The sequence below is a fragment of the Bubalus kerabau genome, chromosome 4 (genome assembly GCF_029407905.1).
Source record: "Bubalus kerabau isolate K-KA32 ecotype Philippines breed swamp buffalo chromosome 4, PCC_UOA_SB_1v2, whole genome shotgun sequence".
In the NCBI taxonomy this organism is placed as follows: Eukaryota; Metazoa; Chordata; class Mammalia; order Artiodactyla; family Bovidae; genus Bubalus; species Bubalus kerabau.
In genome coordinates, this window is record NC_073627.1 from 44,593,418 (window position 1) to 44,620,426 (window position 27,009).

Here is a 27,009-nt window from a genome sequence, read left to right on the forward strand (position 1 = left end):
TAATGTGTTTCTAAAAAGAAATTAGTTTTTTGTATGCTAAAAATTCTAAAGACTTAATGAGTCAACTTAAAATTTAAACTCCTAATTCTTAGTTAACATTAAGACCTTACTAATATTGAGTTAATATGTGGTCTTTGGATATATGGGCAACATGATTTTAATATACTTAGGCTTTTAATATTATTAAGCAGCCATCAACAAAGTTAAAAAAAAAAGATGGCAAATACCTTTGGGTTAAAGTACATATGTATTTAAAAAGCATGGAAGAATGTGTGATGAAAGAAAGATGTGTGTGTTAAGATAACAGATATGCTTTTGTTCATCAAGAGAAAAAAGTGAATAATTGTCTAAATTCCTAATAATTATTGTTATACTTTTAAAATATTGCTTATAACTGTTTATTGTCTTTAGATAAATTAAGGTCTCTGGAGATTTGTTTAATGTCTTCACTATTTTGAGGTAATAGTTAATTACATCTTTTAAAATTATTTATTATACTCCATCCTTTTCAGTATTGTTGGTATTATTATAATAAAAGAACCAGCACCTTTTCATCTTATCATCCCCTGGTTGTTTCTGCTTTTTCCTTATATTTGCCTAAAGGCTCCTGCTACAAGATAAAGATCAGGAGTTGAGTCTTCCATCTGAACCATCACAAGGATCTCCGTAAAGAAATGTGATCAGGTACTCCTGACTGTCGTCTCTGGGGTACAAACTCATGGGTACAGCTGCTTATCATCACTACAGACAGCCACAAGGAGCAGACTCGAGGTAATAGATGGCTTAACCCAAGGTCAACAAAGTAAGAATTAACTACTTCAGACTAAATGGATTAAATAAACTTATTTAATTACGGTTAATGTTCTATTTTAATGGCTTTTTTAAAAATCTCATTTCTCTCTTTCTAATGTATCATTAACTCTCAAATTTAACAGGATAAAATCAGAATGAAACATTCTTTAAGCTAGATATGGAACTCTCATAACTAGAAAGAAAAGAATCCCTAATAAATCATTCACAAACTAAAATCAGTAAGACCCTGTCCTCCTCATTAGATAAATCAAACCTCCTTATTGTAGATAAATCTAATTTGTAACTATGACCACACCAGAAGTTTCATTTAATTAAGTGTGACAATCCCACTGTTGAAGAATAAGGACTACATTTCACATGCAGAACTGGTATCTGAAAGGCCTCTGGGGAGATGAGCATGGCATCCACTCTGTGGCTTAGGAAAAGGACCCTAGAACTGTAAAGACTATGAGCTCTCAGCAGGCCATGGTCATTAATAAACGTGGGATCTCAGAGAAAGAGGATACCCTACAGCTACAAGAACTGCAGGTAAAACCTGGGACAGGTGAATTACATGGTTCCTCATTCCTAATCTAAGTAGAATAAAGACAGTAACATATGCTTGACAAATAAAAGTAAATTTAACCTCAGGGCCTTTAGAAAATCCTCTATGGACGACAAAAATTACCTCTGAAACCTGAAATTCATGTGCCTCTAGTTTTGTTAACCATACAAAAGGTCTTTATGTATTAATCAAAATCTCCTGTGAAAGCTATACAGATAAACTTGCCAAATAAAATATCAAACTAATGACACTAAATCACCAGCTCATTCAGCAAGTTATGTGGCTTAAACTGTCCTTAATGGCAGGAATTTGACCACAAGGAGGGACTGTGCGAAAGAACTGCCACTTTGTCTTGCTTCCTGATCACTAAGAACCTCACATACCAAAGTAAACAAAAGGAAACCACCAAACAAAAAATCCACTTTGTACCAGGAGATGTGATAGAAATAACTTGATCACTCCGTGATTGGTTCTTGTTCAGCCACTTAGTTGTGCCTGACTCTGACCACACGGACTGCAGCATGCCAGGCTTCCCTGTCCTTCACCATCTCCCAGAGTTTGCTCAAATTCATGCCTATTGAATTGGTGATGCTATCCAACCATCTCATCCTCTGTTGTCCCCTTCTCCTCCTGCCTTCAATCTTTGCCAGCATCAGGGTCTTTTCCAATGAGTCAGTTCTTAGCATCAGGTGGCCAAAGTATTGGCGTTTTAGCATCAGTCCTTCAATAATTATTCAGCATTGATTTCCTTTAGGATTGACTGGTTGGATCTCCTTGCTGTCCAAGGGACTCTCAAGAGTCTTCTCCAACACCACGGATCAAAGGTATCGGTTCTCTGGTGCTCAGCCTTCTTTATGGACCAACTCTTACATCCAATCATAACCACTGGAAAAACCATAGCTTTGACTAGACAGACCTTTGTTGGTAAAATGATGTCTCTGCTTTTTAGTACACTGTCCACGTCTGTCGTAGCTTCCAAGGAGCAAGCATCTTTTAATTTCATGGCTGCAGTCACCATCTGCAGTGATTTTGGAGCCCAAGAAAATAAAAGTCTTTTTCTGTTTCCATTGTTTCCCCATGTATTTGCCATGAAGTGATGGGACCAGATGCCATGATCTTTGTTTTTTGAATGTTGAGTTTTGAGGCAGCTTTTTCGCTCTCCTCCTCTTTCACCTTCATCAAGAGGCTCTTTTAGTTTCTCTTCATTTTCTGCTCTAAGGGTCATGTTATCTGCATATCTGAGGCTGTTGATATTTTTCCCAGCAATCTTGATTCCAGCTTGTGCTTCATCCAGTCCAGCATTTTGCATGATGTACTCTGCATATAAGTTAAATAAGCAGGGTGACAATATACAACCTTTATGTATTCCTTTCCCAATTTGGAATCAGTCTGCTGTTCCATGTCCAGTTCTAACTGGTGCTTCTTGACCAGCATACAGGTTTCTCAGGAGGCAGGTAAGGTTGTCTGGTATTCTCATCACTTGAAGAATCTTCCAGTTTGTTGTGATCCACATAGTCAAAGGCTTTAGTGTAGTCAGTGAAGCAAAGTAGATGTTTTTTTGGAATTCTCATGCTTTTTCTATGATCCAACAGATGTTGGCAATTTGACCTCCGGTTCCTCTGCCTTTTCTAAATCTGGCTTGAACATCTGGAAGTTCTCGGTTCACATACTGTTGAAGCCTAGCTTGGAGGATTTTGAGCATGACCTTGCTAGCATTCTGGTTCCCCAAATAAAAGAACCCTGTTTCCTACAGACCTGGACTAACAAATCATTTTTATCCCTAATCTTTGTTCTAACCTTTGCGGACTTAATAATCAGGTGACAAAGTTGCTGTTTCTCACTGTGAACAAACCAGTGTAAACCTAATTGGTAATTTTGTGGGTATTTTTTCCCTTTAAATATCTGTTGTGTTTTGTATTTGGTGACTTCCATGTACTCTTGGCAAGTAAAATTTTCTAAATGCTTTCATTTAAAAAAATCTTCTTTGACAACCGTTATTGGCACAGATGTGATCAATATTCTTCAGATGAATGAATAAATGAAGAACTGAACTTTGCCCCAGAGGAGTCAAGTCTAGAAATGGCATTTAGAAAAGCCACCATTTGAAATGTTATGATAAACCTAGACAGCATATTAAAATGCAGAGATACGACTTTGTCAACAAAGGTCTGTCTAGTCAAAGCTATAGTTTTTGCAGTAGTCATGTATGAACGTGAGAGTTGGACCATAAAGAAAGCTGAGTGCCAAAGAATTGATGCTTTTGAACTGTGGTGTTGGAGAAGACTCTTGAGAGTCCCTTGGACTGCAAGGAGATCCAACCAGTCCATCCTAAAGGAAATCAGCCCTGAATATCCATTGGAAGGACTGATGCTGAAGCTGAAGCTCCAATACGTTGGCCTCCTGATGCAAATAACTGACTCACTGGAAAAGACCCCGATGCTGGGAAAGACTGAAGGCAGGAGGAGAAGGGGACGACAGAGGATAAGATGATTGGATGGCATCACCAACTCGAAGGACATGAGTTTGAGCAAGCTCTGGGAGTTGGTGAAGGACAGGGAAGCCTGGCATGCTGTCCACGGGGTCACAAAGAATTGGACACAACTGAGCGACTGAACTGAAAACCCAGAGTAAACACTTCCTTATGCAATACAATGGGCAGATTTTTTAAAAATAATGTTAAAAATTTTCCCCCTAATTTAGACTGGTGTCAAACTCCTTTTACAAATATTGAGATAAATAAGGATGATGCCCTTCCTTATCTCTTTTCACTTAGTATTATGTGTTACTACTTGAACTTCTTTGTGATGGAGGAGCATGATAAACTTCAGGCCCCAATTACATGAGTTATCTTTTAAAAAGTCATTATTTACATTGCCCATCTATTCAAAGCCAGGATGTTTTTCTTAGAACACATTTTTAATTCATTAAAATAACATAAAAACAAACACTACTTACTGGATCAAAGACCAACATCCTACAAAGGAGATGAACAGCTTCATGTGTAGCCTGGCTAGACAGGGTATAAAGTACAGGAAGAGATGGCTGCAAAAAAATAACGAGTTCAAATATGTGAGTGAGTCTTTGTGTAAGTAGATGTGGAATACAGCCAATTTATGACAAGTTAAGTACCCAGCTCTAAAGATGTGTGCAGAGAAATCTCAACTCAAAGGAGATGAGTATTCCCCTCATTAACCAGTCTTCAAAAGCAACAACTGACTTTCAGTGCATATTTTATATAGCATGATTACCCATTGAAGGTCAGAGCACAAAAGAGCCTATGAAAACTGAAAGGTAATCCTGCAAATATGAAACCCCATTAGCCTTATATTATACACGCTTTGGCAAGGAAAGACCAAACATGCCGAGGGATGGGAGAAGAGATTTACAACCTTGGCCACTTGCAAGTAAACTGTGCCAGTAAGCATGTGAACGATGTCTTATGTCAACATTCCCATAAAGTTGCCACAACGCTGAAGGAGCTTTTAGGACACTCAGGAATTTACAGAAATTCTTCATACTTCTAAGAAAGTATGACACTGCTTTTGCTGGTTACAGCCATACTGCCTTTAGCATTGATTACTCACTCAATAACTGTCTTTTGTATTAGTAAGTGGCAGGCATATCCACACATCCATATCTAACCCTTTTGCACTGAGGCAGGGAGATGATTCTAACGAGCCTAGGAGCCACAGAGCTTATGAAGCTGTTATTTTGCTGCTTGGCAGATGAATGGTGTCACTGCTCTGTCTCTCACTCAAGTAACACTGAAAGGTCCCCTTGTGTCTTGATCACAGCCTTAGAATCCTGCTGTGACAACTACTGGCATCAAGTATACTATGTGTCTGCCTCCTTGCAAGTTAAGCCGTGTAGGAAAATCCAACAAGAACAAGAAGACACCTCAGAATCATCAGGGGGTAATTATTCCCCTTACAGATGTTTTCTTGAGGATCACGAGCTAACAGCAGATAAAAGGAGATGGGAGTTCTACTTCACTAACTAGATCAACATGTCTGAGTCTCAGTTCCCTAAAACGAGGAGGCTGGACTAAACAATCTCTCAAGTTTAGCTCCAGCTGTACAATATTGGGTAGGATTACTACAGATAAAGAGCACTATGCCCACAGAACTCATGTTTAGTTGGCATTCAGATATTTGTAGACCAGTCTACTACTCCTTGGTGCATTTACCAAGGAGTAAATATGCAAGTCTATGGCAGCTCTAAAATTATTTGTATTAGTCAGGAGAAGGGAGGGGGCTTGTGGAGACTGTGGGGAAGAGGTTTTAACTTATGATTTAACTTACACATATTTTCTATAAGAATTTTTTTATTGTGTAAAATGAAGTCATTTGATATTCTTGAAAGATTCGGATTCTTGGTTTAACTGAATAGTTGTCCTCTTTTTCACTGATTTGTGTAGGCTGGCAGCCAAATTCCAGTCAGTCTTTACTGACCAAAATGTCTCCCCATAAGTAATTCTTTTCCTTCCACTCTCAAAGTGAATCTACCCTTCATCCCATTTTTGTGGTGGAGGCAGGTTATAGCTTAAGGAAGGGAATACTGAATACTGGAATAAGTACTAGAAGATGTGGCTTCAAATTCTAACTCTGCCATCACCAGACTCAGGTAAGTGACTTGCTTTGGCTCTCTTATCCATTAGACTACTCCAGTACAAACCTGCCTACCTACCAACATCACTGCTAATCCTGACATCCACAAAGTGCCAGGTCCTGGGCTAGATGCTGAGACAACAAAGATGACTAACACCTCTCTGGTGGGCAAGGAAAACATGAACAAGCAGTTCTAGAGGCCACTAAATAGAGGATCTAAGACAAATTAGAAAGCAAAATTTATGAATGGAGGACAAATGGATATGGGATGGGGAATTTGTAAAAATCAAGAGTGGATGGTTAAGGCTACCTGAAATATTACAAATCCACCCTCCCCCCAATATTATTTTTCTTTATAGAAGTACACCCCAACAGATACATTAAAAATAATCCTGTTTCATTTCAGCCTTAACAGTCATTTGGTATGCTTTCTCCTTTTCTGTGTTTATATATGCATGTTAAAAAGAGCCCCAGAAAAAAAGAAGTCAGTTCAGTCATGCCAGTACCTTTCCTGAACGATAACTATCAATAACTTAGCTTTGGCTCCACAGAAAAAATGCAATACTACAAATGCTGCATTTCTTTCTTTTTTTTTTTTCTGCACTCTGTGGAGCCAATGCTAAGAAGTTTATATTTCTCCTCAAGTGCAACAGAATCAATTTGAATAAGAGAAAAAGTAGTTCAGCTGCTGCTGCTCAGTTGCTTCAGTCGTGTCCAACTCTTTGTAACCCCATGGAGTGTAGCCCGCCAGGCTCCTCTGTCCATGGGATTCTCCAGGCAAGAAGACTGGAGTGGGTGGCCCTGCCCTGCTCTAGAGGATCTTCTCGACCCGCATCTCCTGCATTGTGGGCGGACTCTTTACTGCTGAACCATGAGGAAGCCCAGAATGCTTAGAAATACGGCTTAAACATCTCCTTTGGAAAAAAGGTTCTGCCAATTCCCCCAATACTCACACACATTACTTTTCTCCCTCTAAAATATATGGATCCATTATATACGGGTCCATTTTCTGTTGTTCTTCAAGGTAAGTCACTCAGGCCATGTAGGAGTGAGCGGGTGCCGTGCTGAGTCACGAGCACAGGAAGGGTTATGAAGAGTGCTCCAGTAATGACTGAGTAATTGCCAGTGAAATGAAGCAAGGATGAGACTCTGGCTTGAGCGAGAGGCCCTAGGTGATAGATGCCACAGTTATCAAGAGCCAACTTCAGAGTGTAGTCACCGCAGCAGAGTCGGCCAGGCTGTGCAAGGCCTGTTGGAGATTCCTGATAGTCTTTACCTGGCAGCAGAGAAGCCGCGCCCATCAGTCGGCAGCGTGAACTGAACTGCACCATGTGCAGTGCACCAGGCTAAGCACTTTGGGGTTATACAAAAGAAACCCCCATCTGAAAAGTAAGTCTGAACTGTGTGAACTCTCTAGAGTACTCTGATTCTCTTAACTGGAAGATAAAGTCCCTGACAGGAGATGGAACTATTTTCACCTCAGTGAAAATATTTTACTTATTTCTGACACAATTAGCTGAGAACAATCTGAGGAAAAATGAAGCTCTAAACCTTATGAGATGAACAAAGGGACTAAGGGCTGGTAGAAGACTTCTCAATCCTATCAACACGGCAGAGCCTCAACAAGTATCTGCCTTAATAGATTCCTGGGCCGTGGCAGCTAAGATTCCCTTCATCCAAGATCTTGAGTTGTAGTTCAGTCACATCCGACTCTTTGTGACCCCATGGACTGCCAGGCTTCCCTGTCCATCACCAACTCCCAGAGCCTACTCAAACTCATGTAATGAGCTGTAGAAAAGAGACAATACATAGAAAATACCAGTGTTCTTGTCTGCCCATTATTTCCTGACCTTAAGGGACCCAACTCCCTTTCTCACTCTCAGATCAAGTGATTCAGTGGGGCTTAATTTCAGTCTCCCAACTGCAAAAATGAGCAGAGGGCTTGGCCAATCAAATGATGTCTTCTGAGCACCACCTCTGGTGCCAGGATGATGTACATAATTAAAACAGGTTGGCAACAGTCAATGGCTGGCTAACCTAACACACCCTCCCAATCCTTTTATCCTTTATCTCTACCCTTATTAACTGGGATAGAAAAGACACTTAAAAAAAAAAAAAGCCTTTCTTGCCTTCAGGGAGGCCACATGCCATACAGTTCTAGACAGTAACACATAAGCAGAGGTTTGGTAGGCAGGCTTCTGGGAAAATGTTTGCTTTCCTGAGAAAAGGAACAGATATTGCTAGTGCTCCCTCTTTGCTCCATTTTCTTGCTTTGAATATGGACATGATTTGTGGACAAGCTATTGTCCTTTTGTGACTACGAGGCAATAGGCAAGAGAGTATGAAGTCACATGCTAAAGGGGAAAAAAGAGAGAAAAAAAAACAGACATAATCGATGACATGCTGCGATGCCATCACCAGACTGCCTACCTCTGGGACTTTTTGATATGAGGAAAAAATAAACTTCTATTTCTTTAGACCATTATAAGCAAGGTTTTTGGGATTTCCCTGTAGCTCAGATGGTAAGGAATCTGCCTGCAATGCAGGAGACTCAGGTTCAATCCCTGGGTCAGAAGATCCCCTGGAGAAGAAAATGGCAGCCCACTCCAGTATTCTTTTTTTTTTTTTTTTTCCACTCCAGTATTCTTGTCTGGAGACTTCAATAGCCAGAGGAGCCTGACAGGATACAGTCTATGGGGTTGCAAAGAGTCGGGACACGACTAAGCGACTAACACACAAGCAAGGTTTTCTATTCCTCATGACCAAGTACATTCCCAACAGAATCAGAGACCCTCCAAATATTTTTATGAATCTAGTTGGGAAAGCTCTTTCCCGAAGGATTGATATGCTAATAGAATGTAGGCCTAGATTACTGGCTCCATTTTGGCCAACTCATGGGGGAAAGCCTGTTCTGAAAATGAAGCCAAAATACAGGAAAACAGAACAGAAGAGAGGCAAATTCCTGGTATGAAATATCATTTGACTACCTGAATCCAGCAGAGCCCCAAGTCAGTGGTAGCTCAAGACTTTTCGGTTACATGAGCCCTAAGTTAAGTATCCTTTTTGGCTTCAGTCAGCTTTAACTGAGTTTCAGTGGAAAGAATCCTGACTGATAAACCACTTGGAAGGATGTATATTAATCAACCAACACAAGTATATTAATTTGAGGCAGTAATCTGTGACTTTAAGAAGACAGCCAATTAGGTTTTCCTTCTGTATATGTGTATTTTTTAAAAAGTCCCAACAAACAATAGGATATATTTCTGTTTGTACAAATATATGTAAATGCATAGAAAAATGTCTGGAAAGATAGTCTCAAATTAATCCAGAGGAGACTAGGATGACATGGGGGTAGCTGAGAACGACTAACTCTGTAAAATTTTTATTTTACATGTACCCATATTTACTTGCAAATACACAAACAAAATATTTAAAAAATCTGCTTTGAAGGTATATATGCCAGGTATTGATAAACTAGTTTAATATCCCTGATACTGGCCAGTAAATTGAACATAACAGATCTTGTTAGATCTTTCTTTGAATATAGAACCTTCCTCTAGGTTGAGACTGTGCTCTTCTAAGGGAGTCAGCGCCCCCATCATTTCAGAAAGATGTAACTAGCAGGGGGCTATTTAAAACACCATCTCTAGTAGTAAATCTACAATGACTAGTTCAGGCTGGTTTTAGAAGATAACACGCTTTACCCATTGCCTTTTTTGCCTGTGGAAATGGAAGCTCCAGATTCACACCAGAATCATAGACAGGGAACTCCAAAGAAAAGGCAACGCCTTGATCAAATGTCTGGCAGGTAATCTGAGGACTGCCAAATTCCGTCTGTCACTTGGTCTATCAATTACATCAACCAGATCTTCTAACGATCAATCAGATCATCTCAATGCCCATTGTAAAAGAAAGCAAGGCGAAGCCCAGGGAAGAGTTGCCGATGCTCCCTGCTCAAGCCTTCTCCCTTCTGTCTCGGGTTGTTGTTCCTAGGAAAAGTATTCCCCTTACTCACTCTTCACATCATTAAGCTGTTTTGCCAAGGAGATTAGGAAAGTGCTTCTAAAAAATGCTGCTCAATCAACAGGGTGAAGATAATAACCATCTCATCTTTCTCAGCAGTGACTTGGCTGGTTGCAAGTAATATTGATCAGTGCAAATCTGGCAATCTCTGTTCATACTTCTTTTCTAATAACATTCACATCTAATTCTGTGTTAGTGGCAAGAGTGCAATAGAAACAGCTTCACATTCCTGGCTGGAATGAGAGATACCGGGTATTTCGGCTCAGTATGTGAAAATGACAGCTTGATACACATATACGAGGTTATGGTACTGAGGTCAAGGATCCACCCCCTGTAACTTGTCCCCAGCAACGCAAAAACCAGGAGACCAAAGCCAGAGGTCATTTACTAGCAAAGGTGCTACAAAAGTACTTTCTCCTACAGCACTGGGAATTACTATATCCTATTGGGTTTGACAAATATTTTAACATTTTACCTATGGCCATGACATAAAAAAAATTAATAAAACCTACATGTAATGTTTTTGTTTAAAAATTCTCATCTCGTTATTCTGTGGGAGGGAAACTCTGCCAGATGGTGACCAAATACAGGGCCTCACCTGTTTATGAGGACCCCTGAGTATGTGTGCCTTAGCGCCTTCACAAGCCGTCCTCATTGCTTCCAGTGATGGTGTGCCCAAGAGATCTGTGATCAAATCCAACTATGAACAAACAGGAAATACAGAGGGTTAGTAAGCTCATGGAAACAACCTTTCATTACTCTTATGTCACAGCCTGAGAGATGAGGACCAGATATGGAGGGGAGCAGAAAACTTAAGGAAAGTTCCAGATTAACTGGTAGGAGCCTCTATTTTTACTTTCTGGACTATAAAAAAACAAGATAAGACAGAAAAATGTTCACTTGGGATCTATATGATAGAAATAAAGAAAACGGTTTTGGCCACCAAGGTATTCCAAGGTGACAGAAATTTATGAGTCTGCATGTGCCTGCTCTGTGTCTTCACACCACACATAATCTTTTACACTGGTGAAAAGCTGTGGTGCCCAGAAAACTGTGACACTGTATAAGGCCATGTCTAGTTAGCTGGGCCCAATAAAAGAGACCAAAAAAACGGTCTTCTCACAAACAAGCCCTTGTAGATAGCAAACTGCCTTAACAACTTTCTGTAAGTGCTATGATTATTCTAACCCAATTAGCAATGATGTCTCATTCTAATTCTTTCAGGATGGAAAATTCTTACCTAGAGAATACTTCTCCTGGTTCTGGGATTTCCAAATACAAAGCACTATTTCCTGCACTTAACTAAACCATGGGGTGGCCCTCAGTATCACTGCCCTCCAGGATAATGGAGTTTCTCAAGTAGCTTGTTTTGCACAGAATTAAACATCTCTGTGCAAAAGCTTTCTGGGAAAAGTGACTTGGCGATACGTTTGGACCTCTAAGAAACACAAAAGGAAATGAGCAGTTCATGAAAACAACGGGAAATATTGAGAAAGTTGTCTAAAATGGGTCAGACCCAGGCTTCCCTGATGGCCCAGTGGTAAAGAATCCGGCTGCTAATGCATGAGACACAGGTTTTATCCCTGATTCGGGAAGATCCCACATGCCTTGAAACACCTAAGTTTGTGTGGCACAACTGTTGAGTCTGTGCTCTAGAGCCTGGGCTCTTCAACGAGAAGTCACCGCAAAGAGAAGCCCCTGCTCGCCACAACTAGAAAAAAGCCCATGCAGCAATGAAGACCCAGCACAGACAAAAATAAATAAAATTATTTAAATGGCTCAGATCTATGGATAAGGAACATTTTAATGAAGTCTGCTGATACTACAGCACATAGGATATTTACTTCTCAAAGAGAAAATGCTACAGCAAATATCTATTAATACTTCCATTTATAAGTTAGACTCTGTTTTCATTATAGATCTTGATTTCTCACTCCAAAATACAATGGTGACGGATAGATGTGAGTTCTCCTTCAGTGGCTACATCAGACTGAAAAACTCAAGACCTATGTTATTTCTCTAGCAAATGAGATATCTGAATCCCGTTCCGGTTGCTTCACATTTTCCTTTGTACATTCTTTTCAGCACTGGGTCTTTGTTGCTGTGCATGGGTTTTCTCCAGCTGTGCAGAGTGGGGGCTGCTCCCTAGCTCAGGATTCTCTTGTTGCAGAGCACAGGCTCTAGGTGCACGGGCTTCAGTAGTTGTAGCTCTTGGGTTCTAGACTGTGGGCTGAGTAGCTGTGGCGCATGGACTTTGTTGCTCTGAGGCATGTGGAATCTTCCTGGATCAGTGATCAAACCTGTGTCCCCTGCATTAGCAGATGGATTCTTACCCTCTGTACCACCAGGGAAGTAAGTCCCTATTTAAGCTCATCTGTATGGCAGCTTATGTCCATATATGAATGTCATCTTATAGGTAAGGCTGTTAAACTCTACTTTCTAAAGAAACTGAGTAATAAAGTGGATACTATCAATAGTACCCGACACTGGATTTATATACGATTAATTTTTTTATCACCACGATCAATTTTAAAAGATGTAGACTTAAACAAAAATGACTGGATGTATGGCAGAGAAATAAATTTAAATGTTGATCAGAGCATATAGTTTCTAATGTATCAGTTAACAATTCTTGGTAGACCGAGCCTAAAGGAGATGGCTTCATTTTTCGTCAAGTGCATGAATTATTTACAAAGATACACAGTAGGTAGGGTGATCTTTTCAAGTGTGATCAATCAAATCTTAACACTCTCTTGCTCAAAAACAGACAGCTTTCCATCACACTTTGGACAGAACAGAACCCAAAGTCCGTATCAGGTCGCCAAGGTCAGGCAGGCTCTTTTTCTGCGACCTCATCTCCTACACACTCTTCCTTCATCAAGCCACCACTCTGGCACACCCACACTTGTTCCTGCCTCAGCAGGTTCTATTATGCTGGTCGTCCCTTTTGTCCCTGGTGTGCCCCTGGTGTCACCTCCATCCAGGCACCTTCTGGCTGTCCCTGTGCCGGGAATATTTGTCCCTGATATCTTGCTCCCTCATTTCACTTGAGTCTCTCCTCAAATGTTACTCCTTCAGATGGCTTTTTAGCACTGCTCTGGCTCCATCATCATTCTCTATCCCTAACCTGGTTTAATTCTTTTTGGTAGTACTTATCATTACTTGGGATTATATTTATTTTCTTTAAAAAGATATTTGTTTGAACACGTCAGGTCTTGGTTTGTATCATCTGGGATCTTTCACTGTGGTGCACAAGCTCTCTAGTTGTGGGTCATGAGCTCAGAAGCTGTGGCTCACAGGCTTAGATGCTCTGAGGCATATGGATCCTAGTTCCCCGGCCAGGGATCAAATCCACGTCCCTTGCACTGGAAGTGCAGAGCCTTAACCACTGGACCATCAGGGAAGCCCCCCATACTTATTTATTTTCTGTCTCACATGAAAGTTTCAGAAAGCTTTGTCTTATTTACAGCTGTATCCCTCATACCCTGGCACACCGTCGCCACCACCATCATAATTGCTAACATTTATGGAGTGCTTACCAGACTCCAGGCCTTAGTTTTGGCTCTACTACTTCATTTATTCTGCACAACAATCCTCAGAACAGTTTAACTTGTCCAGGATTTGACTGATAGCAAGTGGCAGAGTAGGATTTGAATCCACCAACTGGATTGTACAGCCTGACTCGCCATTGTTACATTCTTCTCATGCAAACAAGATTGTTAAAATTTTTATGAATAAAAAATACTTAAGAATTAGACCAAAGAAAATGTGGGTAGTAATAAATTAGTTTATAAAGGCAGACAGTTAAAGTACCACAAATGGTTTCCAACATTTTAATCAGCTTCTGATATTCTCTGCCATATTTAAATAATTTAGTCCAGGAAAGGTTGGAAAGGGTTCTAAATGTTCATATTTAAAGAAGTCAACACTCAAAATTTGTATTCTAAGCACAAAGTGTAAGTACATTAAGTCACCAAATACATTTTCGAGTCAGATCCTTTCAGTAAGAACAGAGGCTCTTGAACCACTGAAGATTACACCTGTGCAAACTCTTACAGCGGAGTCTGCTGCCATGCATCAGTGCGTGTAATAAAGTCAACGTTCCCTCTAATAGGCTCGTAGGCTACAAAATCAATCTCTCTGTAATCTTCATAACTTTCTGATTTTAAGAGAACTTGAATTTGCTAAAAGCAATTTAGACAGTACAGTGAATAAGCCCAAGATGTGCGCAAGATGGTTTTTCCTTTAAATCTGTAATAGAATTGAAAATTCCTAAAGCCTAAAGTGAAATCATACCTGCTGAATGGGACTCTGTGCCTGAAACAGTATTCTTCGTCCTAGTAGTTCTGCAAAGATACATCCGACAGACCAGATGTCAATAGCATTGCTGTAATGACGGCTGCCCATCAGGATTTCTGGAGCCCGATAATACTGAGTAACAACTTCCTGAGTCATGTGACGGGATTCATCTAATTCTTCCACTCTGGCCAATCCAAAATCACAAATCTAAACAGAATAGATTATCAGAATGTTGTCAAATAGACAAATATATTTACAAGTGGAATAGGAGAACAAAATAATAAAAAACCAAAACCTGACAGACCTCTGAACTTTGCAAAGTCTTCAGTGACACAGGTGGAGTACATTTGTGTCAGTGTATTTTGATATTATTTGGATGAGAGGGAAGAAAGTCTCAAACTTCCATATTTCTATACAGAATTATCGTAAAGACAAGCTTTGCACTTTTCATTTGTTTTTAATGAATGTATACTTTTAGGTTTAATGAAGAAACCAAGCTAATTTATTTTCAAGGCTGCTTATGGAGGAAGATATCATAAGGGAAAAAAAAGACCTCCTGAGCTAACTATGTTCACTATTTTTTTGTTTGTTTTTGGCTGCACTGCATGGCTTGTGGGATCTTTGCTCCCTGATCAGAGATGAACCCCAGGCCTTGGCAGTGAAGCCATCAAGTCCCAGCCACTTAGACCACCAGGGAATTCCCATATGTTCACTATCTTTATGGAATATACACAGTAAAATTTCTTCAAAGCTATGGGTTTCAAACAGAGTCCTGCTGAATCCTGAGGTACTTCAGGAGTTCCATGAACATTTTACCTAAATTTCACATGAATCTATAAATATTTAAAATACTAATTCACAATCCATTGTGTGAATATGTCAAAAAGCAGCACACTGTAGAATACCAATGCTAACAGGTCCCTTCAATTCTTCATGCCATAAACATTTAATTAATTGAATGCCTATTTTAGGCAGTGTGCTAGAACTTGGAGACATAATGGTAAATGAGAAAGACTGGTTAGTTTGCCTACAAACCTAGGAATAAATCTTTTCTTGCGCTTTCTGTTTATTTTTGGCTGTGCTGGGTCTTTGTTGCAGCACACAGGCTTTTTTTTCTCTAGTTGTGGAGAGTGAGGGTTACTCTCCCGTTGCAGTGTGCAGGCTTCTCACTGCAGTGGCCTCTCTTGCTGCAGAGCGCAGGCTCTAGTTATGGCACATGGGCTTGGTTCCCCTGCAGCACGTGGTATCTTAGTTCCGGGACCAGGGACCAGGGATCGAAGCCATGCCTGCACTGGCAGGCAGATTCTTAACCACTAGACCACCAGGCAAGTCTTGCGCTTTCTGTTTAAGTGAAAAGGTTTTGGAGGCTGCAAGGTGAGCTGTTAGTGAACGGCAGCAGTGCCACCGCCAGCAAATTCTGCTTATTTTCAGGGATTGAGGCTTTCTTGATACTGGGCAACCAAAACAGAAACTGGGAGCATTGAGGAAGAGATAAGAGAGGAATGACCATCTAAGCTCCAGTGTTCTCATTGATTAAGTCTGAGTCAATATTATTAATATAACTGACAAAATAATACTTATCTGCATTCTACGTTGAGGTCCTACCATAATATTTTATTTGAAAAAAGGATCTCGTAGCTTAAAAAAACATTGGAAAACTACTGCTTTAAAGAAACCATATTTTACCCTGAATTTTTTGCAATCTTCTCTTTTTATCTCGAATCTACTATGTCTGGTCACATCAAATGAATGCAGGTCTATATGTGGGGACAAATCAGTATGAAACAAACATCTTTAAAACTTAAAATGAAAGTAAATTTTCAGACCACACAGAAAAACTATACCAAAAAGGAAAACAGGCATATGTTGTTTATCAAATCCTCCCAAAGACTGGTGTTCAAATAACATATAATATTTTAAAACTCTATTACTTGACCAAACATTTTTAGGCTATCTTTTAAAATAAAACAAAACAAACTAAAAATCCACTTTATTTCTCTGGTATTAAAACAAAACAAAACACCACCTTACCCAACAGAAAATGTTTTCTCTTATAAAGCAAGCCTTTTGTTTAAAAAAAAAAAAAAAAAAAAAAATATCTGGATTCATTTTTTGGCAATTTATCTTGAAGACAGGCTAAATCCAAAGTAAGAAGCTTATATGATCAGGTAACCAAAAAGATATTGCAATTTCCAGCAAAATTATCTGCTTTGTGCCTAACAGTAAACAAAATAGATTCTCAATCTGAAAGGATGATTTTTAAAAATGTTTGTCATAATTATTTTCTACGAATTTTTACATTTGAGAAGAGAGAATTAGCATCAGTAGATTGGCAATCTACTCTGGCTTTTAAAAGTAGGCTGCTAAGACAAGTTAAAGGAGCAGAGCAAAATTTCAATTTGTTCTGACCTGTATGTTGTTTATTCATAAATGACATTTTCTTTTAGTTACTCTTTCATGTAGCTGGAAGTTACAACACCATAAAAGACAATTTAGAAAATGGACTGCAAGTAGTTAATGGCATCAAGCATGACAGGCTCTACACAAAAGCTTTGTGAAGTTTTCCAACCAGAAACTGAAATAAGCAGAAACTGGTTTAAACTGTCATATAAGTGACTTGGTCTGCATAAGTCAAAGAATTTCTGACTCTAAGGTTTTTGATTATTTTAAAAAAAGAATTACAATGGGTTATGGAGATAAGGTCTGAAGATGTTCATCACACTGTGTTTTAACAGTTTGCTACTACTATATTTATTTGTTTTTGGCTGTGCTGGGACTTCGTGGCTGCGTGGGCTTTTCTGTACTTGAGGTGACCAGGGGCTACTCTCTAGTTGTGGTGCCTGGGTTTCTCATTACATTGGTTTCTCTTGGTGCAGAGCATAGGCTCTAGGGTGTGTGGGCTTTAGCAGTTGCAGCACATGGGCTCAGAAGGTGTGGCTCCGGGGCTCCAGAGTATAGGCTCAACAGTTGTGGCATACAGTCTGAGTTGCTCCATAGCACATGGGATCTTCCCAGAGCAGGGATCAAACCTGTGTCTTCTGCATTGGCAGGTGGATTCTATACCACTGAGCCACCTGGGAAGCCTGGTTACAGCTCTTTTTATTTATTTATTTTTTAATTAATTTATTGGGCTGCACTGGGTCTTAGCTGTGGCAAATGGGATCTAGTTTCCTGACTACAGATTGAACCTGGGCCCCCTGCATTGAAAGTTCACAGTCTTAGCCACTGGACCACCAGGGCAGTCCCACAGTGAAAAGCGGCAGGGGAGTGAACTCAATGACCTATAGAAGGAAAATTTACTTTGGTAGTTTTTACTTTAATGGTTTTTGGGATAATTAATTATCTGTGGAAACAAAAGAATTAAGTATAATATTAGATGTTTTCAAGGAAAATATGAAAAATAGGTGTTTTTAATCTTTCTAGACTTAAAACAGGAGCAGAGTTCTTCATATATAGAGTGAAGGGAGATTTTTTTTTTTTTATTCAAAAGCAGTTTAACACACTAGCTTTTAAAGAAAACTGGCCCACAGTTTAAAGAAAGCATTTAAAATAAAAAATGAAATTCATTTATATGCTTGGTTTTAAGGTTTAGTTTAACTGCCAACAGGATAAGTACTAATGACAGTTGATTACATTTAAAGTAGGCAACGTTTATAAACAGTTCTTTTCTTTTTCAAATATATCAATTGAAATGTTAAGAATATTTACTGTAGACTGAAGCACCATATAATACTGCAGCCACTCATAAAATAAGTGGAATTTTAATTTGCTTTCACAGAGATGACTCAGCTCTAGGAAGGCCCTTACCTCTTAAGGCCCTTACCTTACCAGAGGAAAGATATGGTGGGCCCTTCACTATTTAGGAGGTCTGTTAAGACACATTTCTGTTAGGGAGAGGGCAATGCACACATGTGGATTTTGCTATTTGTGAGCCACTCTAACAAAAGACAATGGGGGTGGTACTGCAGCGAGAGTAAAACTGAAATTGATGTCTTGAGATATGGGGGCTGCTAACCATAATAAACCCTGAAATCAATACCCCTTCAGAGGAGTAACTGAGGATTGGCCACTACATACTGTGGAAATACCTTTGACCCTTTTCTGGCTTAGTATTTTCACTTTTAAATGTTTCTATTTCCCTACTTTGCTGCCTCAGGCAAACAGCATATAAAAACATCAGCTGTGCAAAAACATACAGTCTTCTTAAAAACCATACTTGATTGTCATGTAAGTAGATGCTTACTAGTCTTCCAATCTTTTTTCTGATATACACTTTCTTTGTAATGGAACAAGCTGAAAAGAAATCACCTTCTCTAGTCTTCTTTCTAGTCACATTGCAATTCTGATTCCAATGTTACCAAAATATGTGCAAAATATCATGAAGAAACCATGAGCCAAGACTACAAATTAAGTTACTATTTTGTCCATGACTACTGATACTGGTGGAGAACACTGGGTTCTTTAATTTCTGGTAAAGTGATGAAAATAAATTTAACCATTTCTTTCACAAAAACGTGTTCTTAAACACAGACTGACATTCCACTTGTTTCCTAGATGTTTAAATAAAATGAAAAGCTACCTTTAGAACACAGTTGCTGTTCACAAGGAGATTCCCTGGCTTAATGTCTCGATGTAAAATGCCAGCTGAATGGAGATATTTCAAACCTGAAATAACAAACAGAATTTAACTGCAGATATTTAATTCCTTTTACTCAACCAATGATTTGGGGGAAAACCATAGAAACAAGAGTACAGGATTTTAAATTGTTCTCTAAATAACTGCATAATGAACATTATTAAAAGCTTGACTTAGTCCTACCTCAAAAAACTGTAATTTTGCTACAGTAAAATAAAATGTCATCAAAGGTTTGCACAGTCTAGAGATAATGTCTATAATTTGAAAGATTATGTAGGTTTAAGTACAGATAAGCATTCCAAGCCCTGGAGTTAAGGCTGACCAGACCAATAACCTTGAACAGTTTCTAAGTGTGGCTCCTGGAGCTCTGGATATTCTGGACACTCTCAAGCTGATTGTGAGCTGCTGCCACAAAATAGTTCCCATTAACCAACAGCAAGCCTTTTCCAGGACAGATTTTCACTGATGAGACAAAATTCAGAAACTTGCCCAGGTCTGTTGGTAGTACTCTCTACCACTGAGAATCAGGAAGGTAATTAATTACTTTAAAAATATTTTTGATATCTTTATAAAGTCTGTGGGCTTTAGCAGTGCTAGGTAAAAGGCACAGCTTCAAGGCTGAGACTTCTGAATAAACTAAAGCAAATCACATTTTCTGCAATGTTAAAGAAGATCCTCTATCCAGTATCTTCCTTCTGCCACCTCCCCCACTCCCAAATATCAACAAATCTACAGAAGGTGAACTTTCTAGTTTTAACACTGTGTATGTGTTTTAATTCCTTTGGCAGATGCTTTTCAATTTTTATAAGGAATGTCTTAATTCTTTGAATCCTATGGGAGAAAAAATTTTACTAGGTAAGAAAACTGTTTCAGCTTTAAACAGGTGTAATGCCAAAATTCTGAAGGACACACCTGATGGCCAGAGGAAGCTCCAACAATGCCAGCCCAAAATGTTTCTCCATCACGTCAGTGCTCTTTAATGAGCCAGGCTGGAGAGTGAGTTAGTTGGCTGTTTCTGTCAGTCTTCTCCACGCTTTGACTTTAAAAGTCATTTTGCTTTTCTAGAGTGGAACTCAGGCATGCCTGCCAACTCTCAGACCAGGCCCACCTACTGCCGGCTTAAAGAATGTATGTCATCCATAGGAAACACAGTTCCTTTTCAGTTAATCATCTGATGCCAGCCACATACTCCTACTAAAGGCTGTTCAGTGGAAGCTTTGTGGCAAAACATCCTGCTTATGTACCCCCCGAGATTAACCCCCTTGACTACCTAATGAATTAGAAAGGACCTTCTCTTCCATCACTGAAAAAAACCATCTGGCTACCCTTAAAAGCTTCTTATTTAACATCAAGGATAGAGAGTATTAAATATACTTTGGTCAGAAGAAAAAAAGTTGTTAGGCAAGAAGTTAGCCTTGGAAGGTCAGGTTAGTTCAAATGAAGAGCAAAACATTTCATTTATACAGTGACACTACCTTTTTCTTCACAGAGAAAGTCTTACCTCGCAAAATCTGATAAAGAAAAACTTTGACATGATCTGAGCTGAGTGGTTGAGGAGAGACGATAATTTTATGCAGGTCACTCTGCATCAGTTCTGTGACAACATATCTTGAGATTTTTAGTTAAGGAGAGTTCAGAGAATTCAGCCCCCAAACCCTATAAATTAGGTACCAACTCTAAATAAATAACTTCTCTTTTTAAGGCTGGAAAGAGCTTTAAGGAAAGAAAGCTTTAGGACAGCATGAAAAGAGATGACAATTCTAGCCCTCCTAAGATGAAAACACTGCCAAAATGAAATAATTTTAAAAAATTAGAAGTTAACAATCAAGTGACTATAATTAGCACTACAAAAGAGAAAAATAAGGGTAAATATTTTCAAAGACAGCCAGATCAGGAGAAATGTGAAGATTCATTTCACATTTCTCGCAGTCTCAGGGTCTATTCAGACATGTTCCTGGAGTGTCCTCTGAATCCAAACAAGAAAGAGTGCTGGTCTCACGCTAGGCCACCATGGCACCAAAGCAAAAGATGTAATCCATCCATTAACAGTGGCTTCAGTTACTTTGTAAAGCATGGTACTCCGAAAAACATGCAAAATCGTTAGTTCATATCTCAGTCTCTACAGTCTTCACAACTGAACTTTTATTATTTAACTTGTTATACATGTATACCTCCCATACTTAATTTTAAGCTTCCTATGCTTTGTACTCAGTATTTCCTCAGGGTTTTGCACAATCAACATGAGGCAGATGATCGAAGGCTAGGGCCCAGGCAGTAATGGAGATGTGGAATTCTCTTGGTAAAGACACCGTCTTTTGCTTATCTAGAAAGGACAGATTCATGACTTACCCCTGCCTTCAGTAACAACTCCTTAAAATTTTAGGCAAGTTTTATGATTTAAAAGCTTCCTTCAGACAAGGGAAGAGGGCCTTTGAGTTTAGGAGGCTCTTACAGGATTTAAATTCTTTTGACACATTCTATATGTGAAAAGAATCTAAAAAAGGGTGGGTATATTATGAATGATTCACTTTGCTATACAGCAGAAATTAACACAACATTGTAAATCAACTGTATTCCAATACTTTTGACACCTTGTAAAAGTTTCACTTTCTGAGTAAAACACTAAGGCTTCCTCCCCGGCCCTGTGCACCTGAAAGCGGGGAAAGGCAAGACAAAAGACAGCAGAGTTAGTCTGCTTTCTTACGTATTTCCTCAGATCCTAAAATTCTTCTATGAGAAAGATATTATGGAGGCTGGAGTCTTTGGGTGCTCACCATTAGCTATAAAAAACTAAAAGGATCCAGGGCAGGGGCTCTTGTTTCAGCACTGGCATGTTCATTGGAAGGGTAAGTGCTGGACATAACTTACATTTTCAAAAAAGTGACATGAGGTTTTGTATCTTACCTTTCTGAGCTTTAAAAAGTCTCTTGTAGTAAGTGATTATTATTTGGGGACTTAAAAACACTTCTAATTTAATTTTTCAGCGCAAACAAGTAGGAAAAGGGACATCTTGGGCATAGGGAGAATGAAAAATTGGTAACAGCTGACATACATAGTCGGCCAACCCCTCTTTTGTGAGGCATTTCCTCCAAATGGCTACTGGAACATTCAGCTCTGACTTTCCTTCTCCCTTTCTTTTTGTTTCCTTTCATTCCCTTTGTTGGTGCTCCTGCCCAACCATTTACTGCTGAAATGCCCCAGGGCTTGGTCCTCTTCTCTTCAGATACTCACTCTCTAGGGTAATCGAAGAGAGTCCCATGACTTTAAATAAACATCCATGCTGACGACTCCCAACTTTACATCTCTAGTAATTTTCTTGCCTTAAGTCCAGCCTTGTATATTTAACTGTCTACTCATCATCTCCAATGGATGACTCACTGACGGCTCAAAATAACATGTCCAAGATATTCTGTAAGAGCAGGGAAGAGCCAAAGACACTACAGCTTAGCTCCTGCTGTCACCAGGGAGTAAGGCTTTACTTGGTCTCCTGTGGGATAGGAAAAGACACCTGACGTCTTTACTACTTCTAACGAAGGCCTGAAAGCAACTCTGGGTTTAGACCTACGTGTATCCCTACTTTCTAAGATACCTGATGCCCTCAGTTCCTTAGCTGCTCTGATGTTCTGAGCAAGAAGTAACCTGCTTCTGGGTTCTCATTACTGCCAGTAGAGGTTTCTGCCTCTTCCAGTATGAATTCTTGGGGACTGTAGGAAGGATTTTAGCAATAAAGTTCTGTGTTTTATCAAATGTTGTTTTCAGATGGAAACTGTTTACATGTTTATTGGCCACATATATGTGTGAGTATGAGAGGAGAAAAAAGAGAGGAGGAGTGAAGAGAGAGAAGTGTTTCTTTTTTTTAACTCAGTTTTCTACTGGGGTGATAATTTTATTTATAGAAGTGCCTTACATATTAAGGATATTAACCCTCTTGTATATACTAAAAAGTCTCCCCGCCCCCCCCACCCCCAACTGGGAAATCTTAATCATAGGATAGAGACAGGGGAAAAAATTTTCTATTTGCACCATTAAGCCTTAATCAGAGGTTCTCATATTCCTGAGTTGGTTCCAGAAATCTCAAGGGATGAAAACAAAGGAACATTACACAGGGAAAAAACAGAACAACAGAGCAAACACAGAAAAACTTCACAACTGACATCCCTGTATCGTCAACTTGTGGTTTACTCAGGAAAAGAAAACTCCTGAACAGAGTACTTATCTGTATGGGATGTCAGTCATGTCTTCTGAGTTTACTGACAATTTTCTTCTTCCTGCCAGGATTGAAAAGTTCTTGCATGGAAGTGAAGAGCAGGTTATATTCTATTCTGTCTCACATATCTACAAAACAGGCAGCCAAGCTGCGATGCCAGAATCTTTACTGTTACTGGTGACAGTTGGTATGCATGCAAACAGCAGAGAGAAAACATCTTAATTTTCAAGTTATCAGGTTGATTGAATTCATGGTGCTGGCACTTGAAAAATCTTGCTTTGACTTATAAAAGGAACAAACTGATACAAAAGCCAAAAACAGAATAAGCATGAAATAATGTCATATGCTTTCTTCTAACAGTGACTACATTTTCAAAGAAAAGGGAAAAAGAAAACATTGTCTGGCTGGAATGGGTACTATTCTAACCAGATATTTTACAAATAATTACTAATTTTAGAAAACACTCTTATGTTTAACTTAGCATTATGAAACAAGTACTTCCAGATCAGGGTGTTGTTCCCACCCTAGACCTACTAGATCTGAATTGATAATGTTGAACCATTTTGACCAACAATACTAATACAGAGCAAAGTATTAACAGACAGCAAAAACAAAACAAACACTCCCAAACCAAAATGAACCTGAAAGACAAGGTGTTCAAAATGAATATAAAGGATGACTTCAAATAGTAAGTCAATTCTTCTATACTAAGAGCACATTATGTGCATAATTTCTTACAAAATATAAACCAGCAGGTACTCCCTCTGCTAAACACAAATGACCAGATTATCATGTTTCTTGTCCTCAGGATCTGTGAATTTAAAAAACCTTTCATTCAATCTCCTGTTATAATATTTAAGAAAGAGTTTAAATGAGTGTTACTTTCATATCTCTGCTTCTTGAGAAGATGACAGCGTTAAAAAAAAAAACATGAGGGTAGTGTTTAATAATCTCTTAATTTAATCAGAAAATCCAGGGAAAACCACATATAGCACAGTCTACCTTGACAATTTCATTTACCTTTGTGCAGAAATACTTCCCTTCCTCTAATATCTTTTAAACATAAAAGTTTGAGAAATTTTAAAAGTATACTTTTTACAAAGTGATTAAAACAGCCACTCTGCATAGAGTAAGTTTTGTCAAGCTTTAGTTTGGCAAAATAAATTCTTCAGGGTTGAAATAAATATGTTTCACCTCAGGGACAAAGCAAATTTTTTCTTCACAGAAAATAACCCAATGGCCAGGCCAAGCTTTAAAAATTTTACTTCTCTGGAAAAATACAATTCCTGAATTGGCGACTGAACAACAGAGCTGCAGAAATTTAGAAGCAACACACACCACTTTATGATAAGGTTTCTGCTTTGCTCTAGCAGAAATCCTCTAAAGTTTCAATCCCCAACATAATGTCTCCCAGATGTCTCAACTAGTTGCCATGCCAACTAAAGCAGCTTAAATTAAATGAGGGCCTGAAAAGGCACCTGCACCACTCCAGGTCTGTCGCACATTAAATAAAGCTCTCTTGACAGGGACTCGGAGGTGCCATTAACTTGAACAGCAGCTATCTGATTATTGTTTCTGAGTAATTTAATGAGGGTCTCCAAATAAGAAGAAAAAAAGGTGCTCTTTCCCTCTCTCTGTCCTTCTAAATGGGACAGCCTCTCCAACAGCTGGTGCACCCACTGGGTCACTGACTTTGCTATAGCCTTTAAAGTTAGCACTGGGTAACGGTAAACCACAGGACCAAAGTTAGGACTTTCAGGAGAATATTAGCAGATTAACCATTCTCCCTTATTAAAACTCATCATTAAAAATATGGTTGTAAAAAACACACTGTGCATGGTATGCCAACCTCACAGTGATTTGAACAGCCCTGCTATAAAATAAATTGCTGCTGATTGCAGCAATTAGTTAAGTAGCTCCATGAAATATGGATTTCAAAATGTACTGATTTGCTTCAGAAAAACGAATGATGCAAATTAACAATTAGAAATGCAAGGCGGGGGACGGTAGCAGCTTTTGATACCTAAAGGTGCCCAAGAGGCACAAGTGTTTCTGTGTTGTTTTAAAGAGTTAATTTTGTGTAGGTTTTTTTTTGGTAATACTGACATTTCAGAAACTTCTTTATATATAACGGGATAGAAAACAGTCCCTTCACTGCCTTCTCAAATATTACTAGTCAATGGAGAACATCAGTTAACAGAAACACAAACTTAGTCACAGAGAGGTTATGGGATTTACCCAAGGTCACATTCCAAGTTTGCAAAAAGCCTTACTACCTTATGCTTCCAAACTCCCAGCCCAGCGTGCGCTCTATTCCCACAAAGCTGCTTCCTGCTTGCCTACTATTCCCATTTCTTAACCACAGGTCACACAGCATGCACACTACTTTGCAATAAAGAAAAGTTGAATTACTTTTAATTAAGTGCTATGAGGAGAAGAAAAGGAGAAAGGAAACTAACTTCCTGTTGAAGCTACTTATGTGCCACTTTATCACCTCATTTAATCCCTGTGTATAATACCTAATTTGTAACTATTTCTATTAAGATATGAGCACATCGAGGCTGGGAGAGGTTAAGCTGCTGACACAGAGCTTGGATTCACACCTAGATTGTAATGATCCCTAAGTCGGACCCTTTCTGTGAAATTCTGCCTCACTCTGTTTACTGTCAAGAGAGAAAATTAAATTCCTAAGACGGACCTACTTTGCACCTCGAAAAAAACCAGATTCCAAAAAAAAATCAAATTCAGGACTGGGTTACATGATGGAGCTTTTAGAATCCCTCCCTCACTATGTGTCTTCAAATGAGAAGTCACTCTCCTTGTTCTCCAACAAATACCCAGAATAGCAGCATGTGCCAGACATGGGCTCCATTCTAGGCACTGAAAATGTGATGGAGTGTAAGAGCATCACTGCCAAAACTGAGTTCATAGCCTACCAAAGCAGGTGGACAATCAAACAAGCAATAACAACAGATTCACTCAAAGATCACAACAATGTGATGGCTGTGGATCTCGTAAAGCCCCTCAGGCACTGTTCTGGGACTGAATAAGGCAGATCTGCCATCACAGGGCCAAGAGGAGTTACGAGAAGCAAAGCAGCACAACCAAGACACATTCTTCTAAAAAGATAAACCTCTAAATTATCAGAATTGCTAAATGCCAATAACTACAGAGATTTACACCTTCAGAGAAACATGTGAGAAACCATCCAGGTTTCTTCGGCTCATACTAAACTTCTAATTAGATGCACATTCTAATTGGCAATTTACCTATATCTATAAAAACACACATACATGCATTGTGCTCAGTTGCGTCCAAACTCTTTGAGACCCCATGGATTGTAGCCCCCAGGCTCCTCTGTCCATGGGATTTTTCAGGCAAGAATACTGGAGTGGGTTGCCATTTCCTACTCCAGGGGATCTTCCCAACCCAGGGATGGAACCTGTGTCTCTTGCAACTCCTGCGTTGGCAGGCGGATTCTTTGCCACTGAACCACCAGGGAAGTCATGCATTAGGTTTCCTAAAATGGTTCACCTTAAGAATTAAAAATAAATAAATAAATAAAAATACACGAGAAACAGCAAAAATAAAAGCAATGAACATTTATTGAGTTCCCTCTATATGTGAGGCACTTTGGAAGCACTTGCTATGAATTATCTCTTTGATTTCTCACAGCACAAGTTTAGGTTATTCTACAGAATTAACTGTTCTCTTTTTGAGTTTTAGGCTTTCCTTTTGGAAGGAACTGAATCCAAAGGTGTCTGAAGTAACTGCCACACTCTTACCCATTTCCTCTAGTACCTGAACTGTAGTCTTGGTTCTGTCACTAACAGGTGAGAACCTCAAATAAAGCACCCTTGAGAATACTATGTGCTACTCT

The 27,009-nt window shown here is 39.2% G+C and overlaps 1 protein-coding gene across 2 annotated transcripts in view; it reads right to left on the bottom strand.

Annotated features, from left to right (window-relative positions):
• The window catches only part of NLK (nemo like kinase), a 128,982-nt gene that overhangs the window by 7,664 nt on the left and 94,309 nt on the right, over window positions 1–27,009 (bottom strand). For both annotated transcript variants that reach the window (XR_008713162.1, XM_055577155.1), the window contains exons 4-8: window positions 20,424–20,530; window positions 18,866–18,951; window positions 14,284–14,493; window positions 10,586–10,687; window positions 4,313–4,399 (exon numbers count right to left, since the gene is read on the bottom strand). Coding sequence is in view for 1 of the 2 variants with exons in the window: in XM_055577155.1 (XP_055433130.1) it covers window positions 4,313–4,399; window positions 10,586–10,687; window positions 14,284–14,493; window positions 18,866–18,951; window positions 20,424–20,530 (592 nt within the window). In the remaining variant the exon portion in view is untranslated. The remainder of the gene's footprint in view (window positions 1–4,312; window positions 4,400–10,585; window positions 10,688–14,283; window positions 14,494–18,865; window positions 18,952–20,423; window positions 20,531–27,009) is intronic.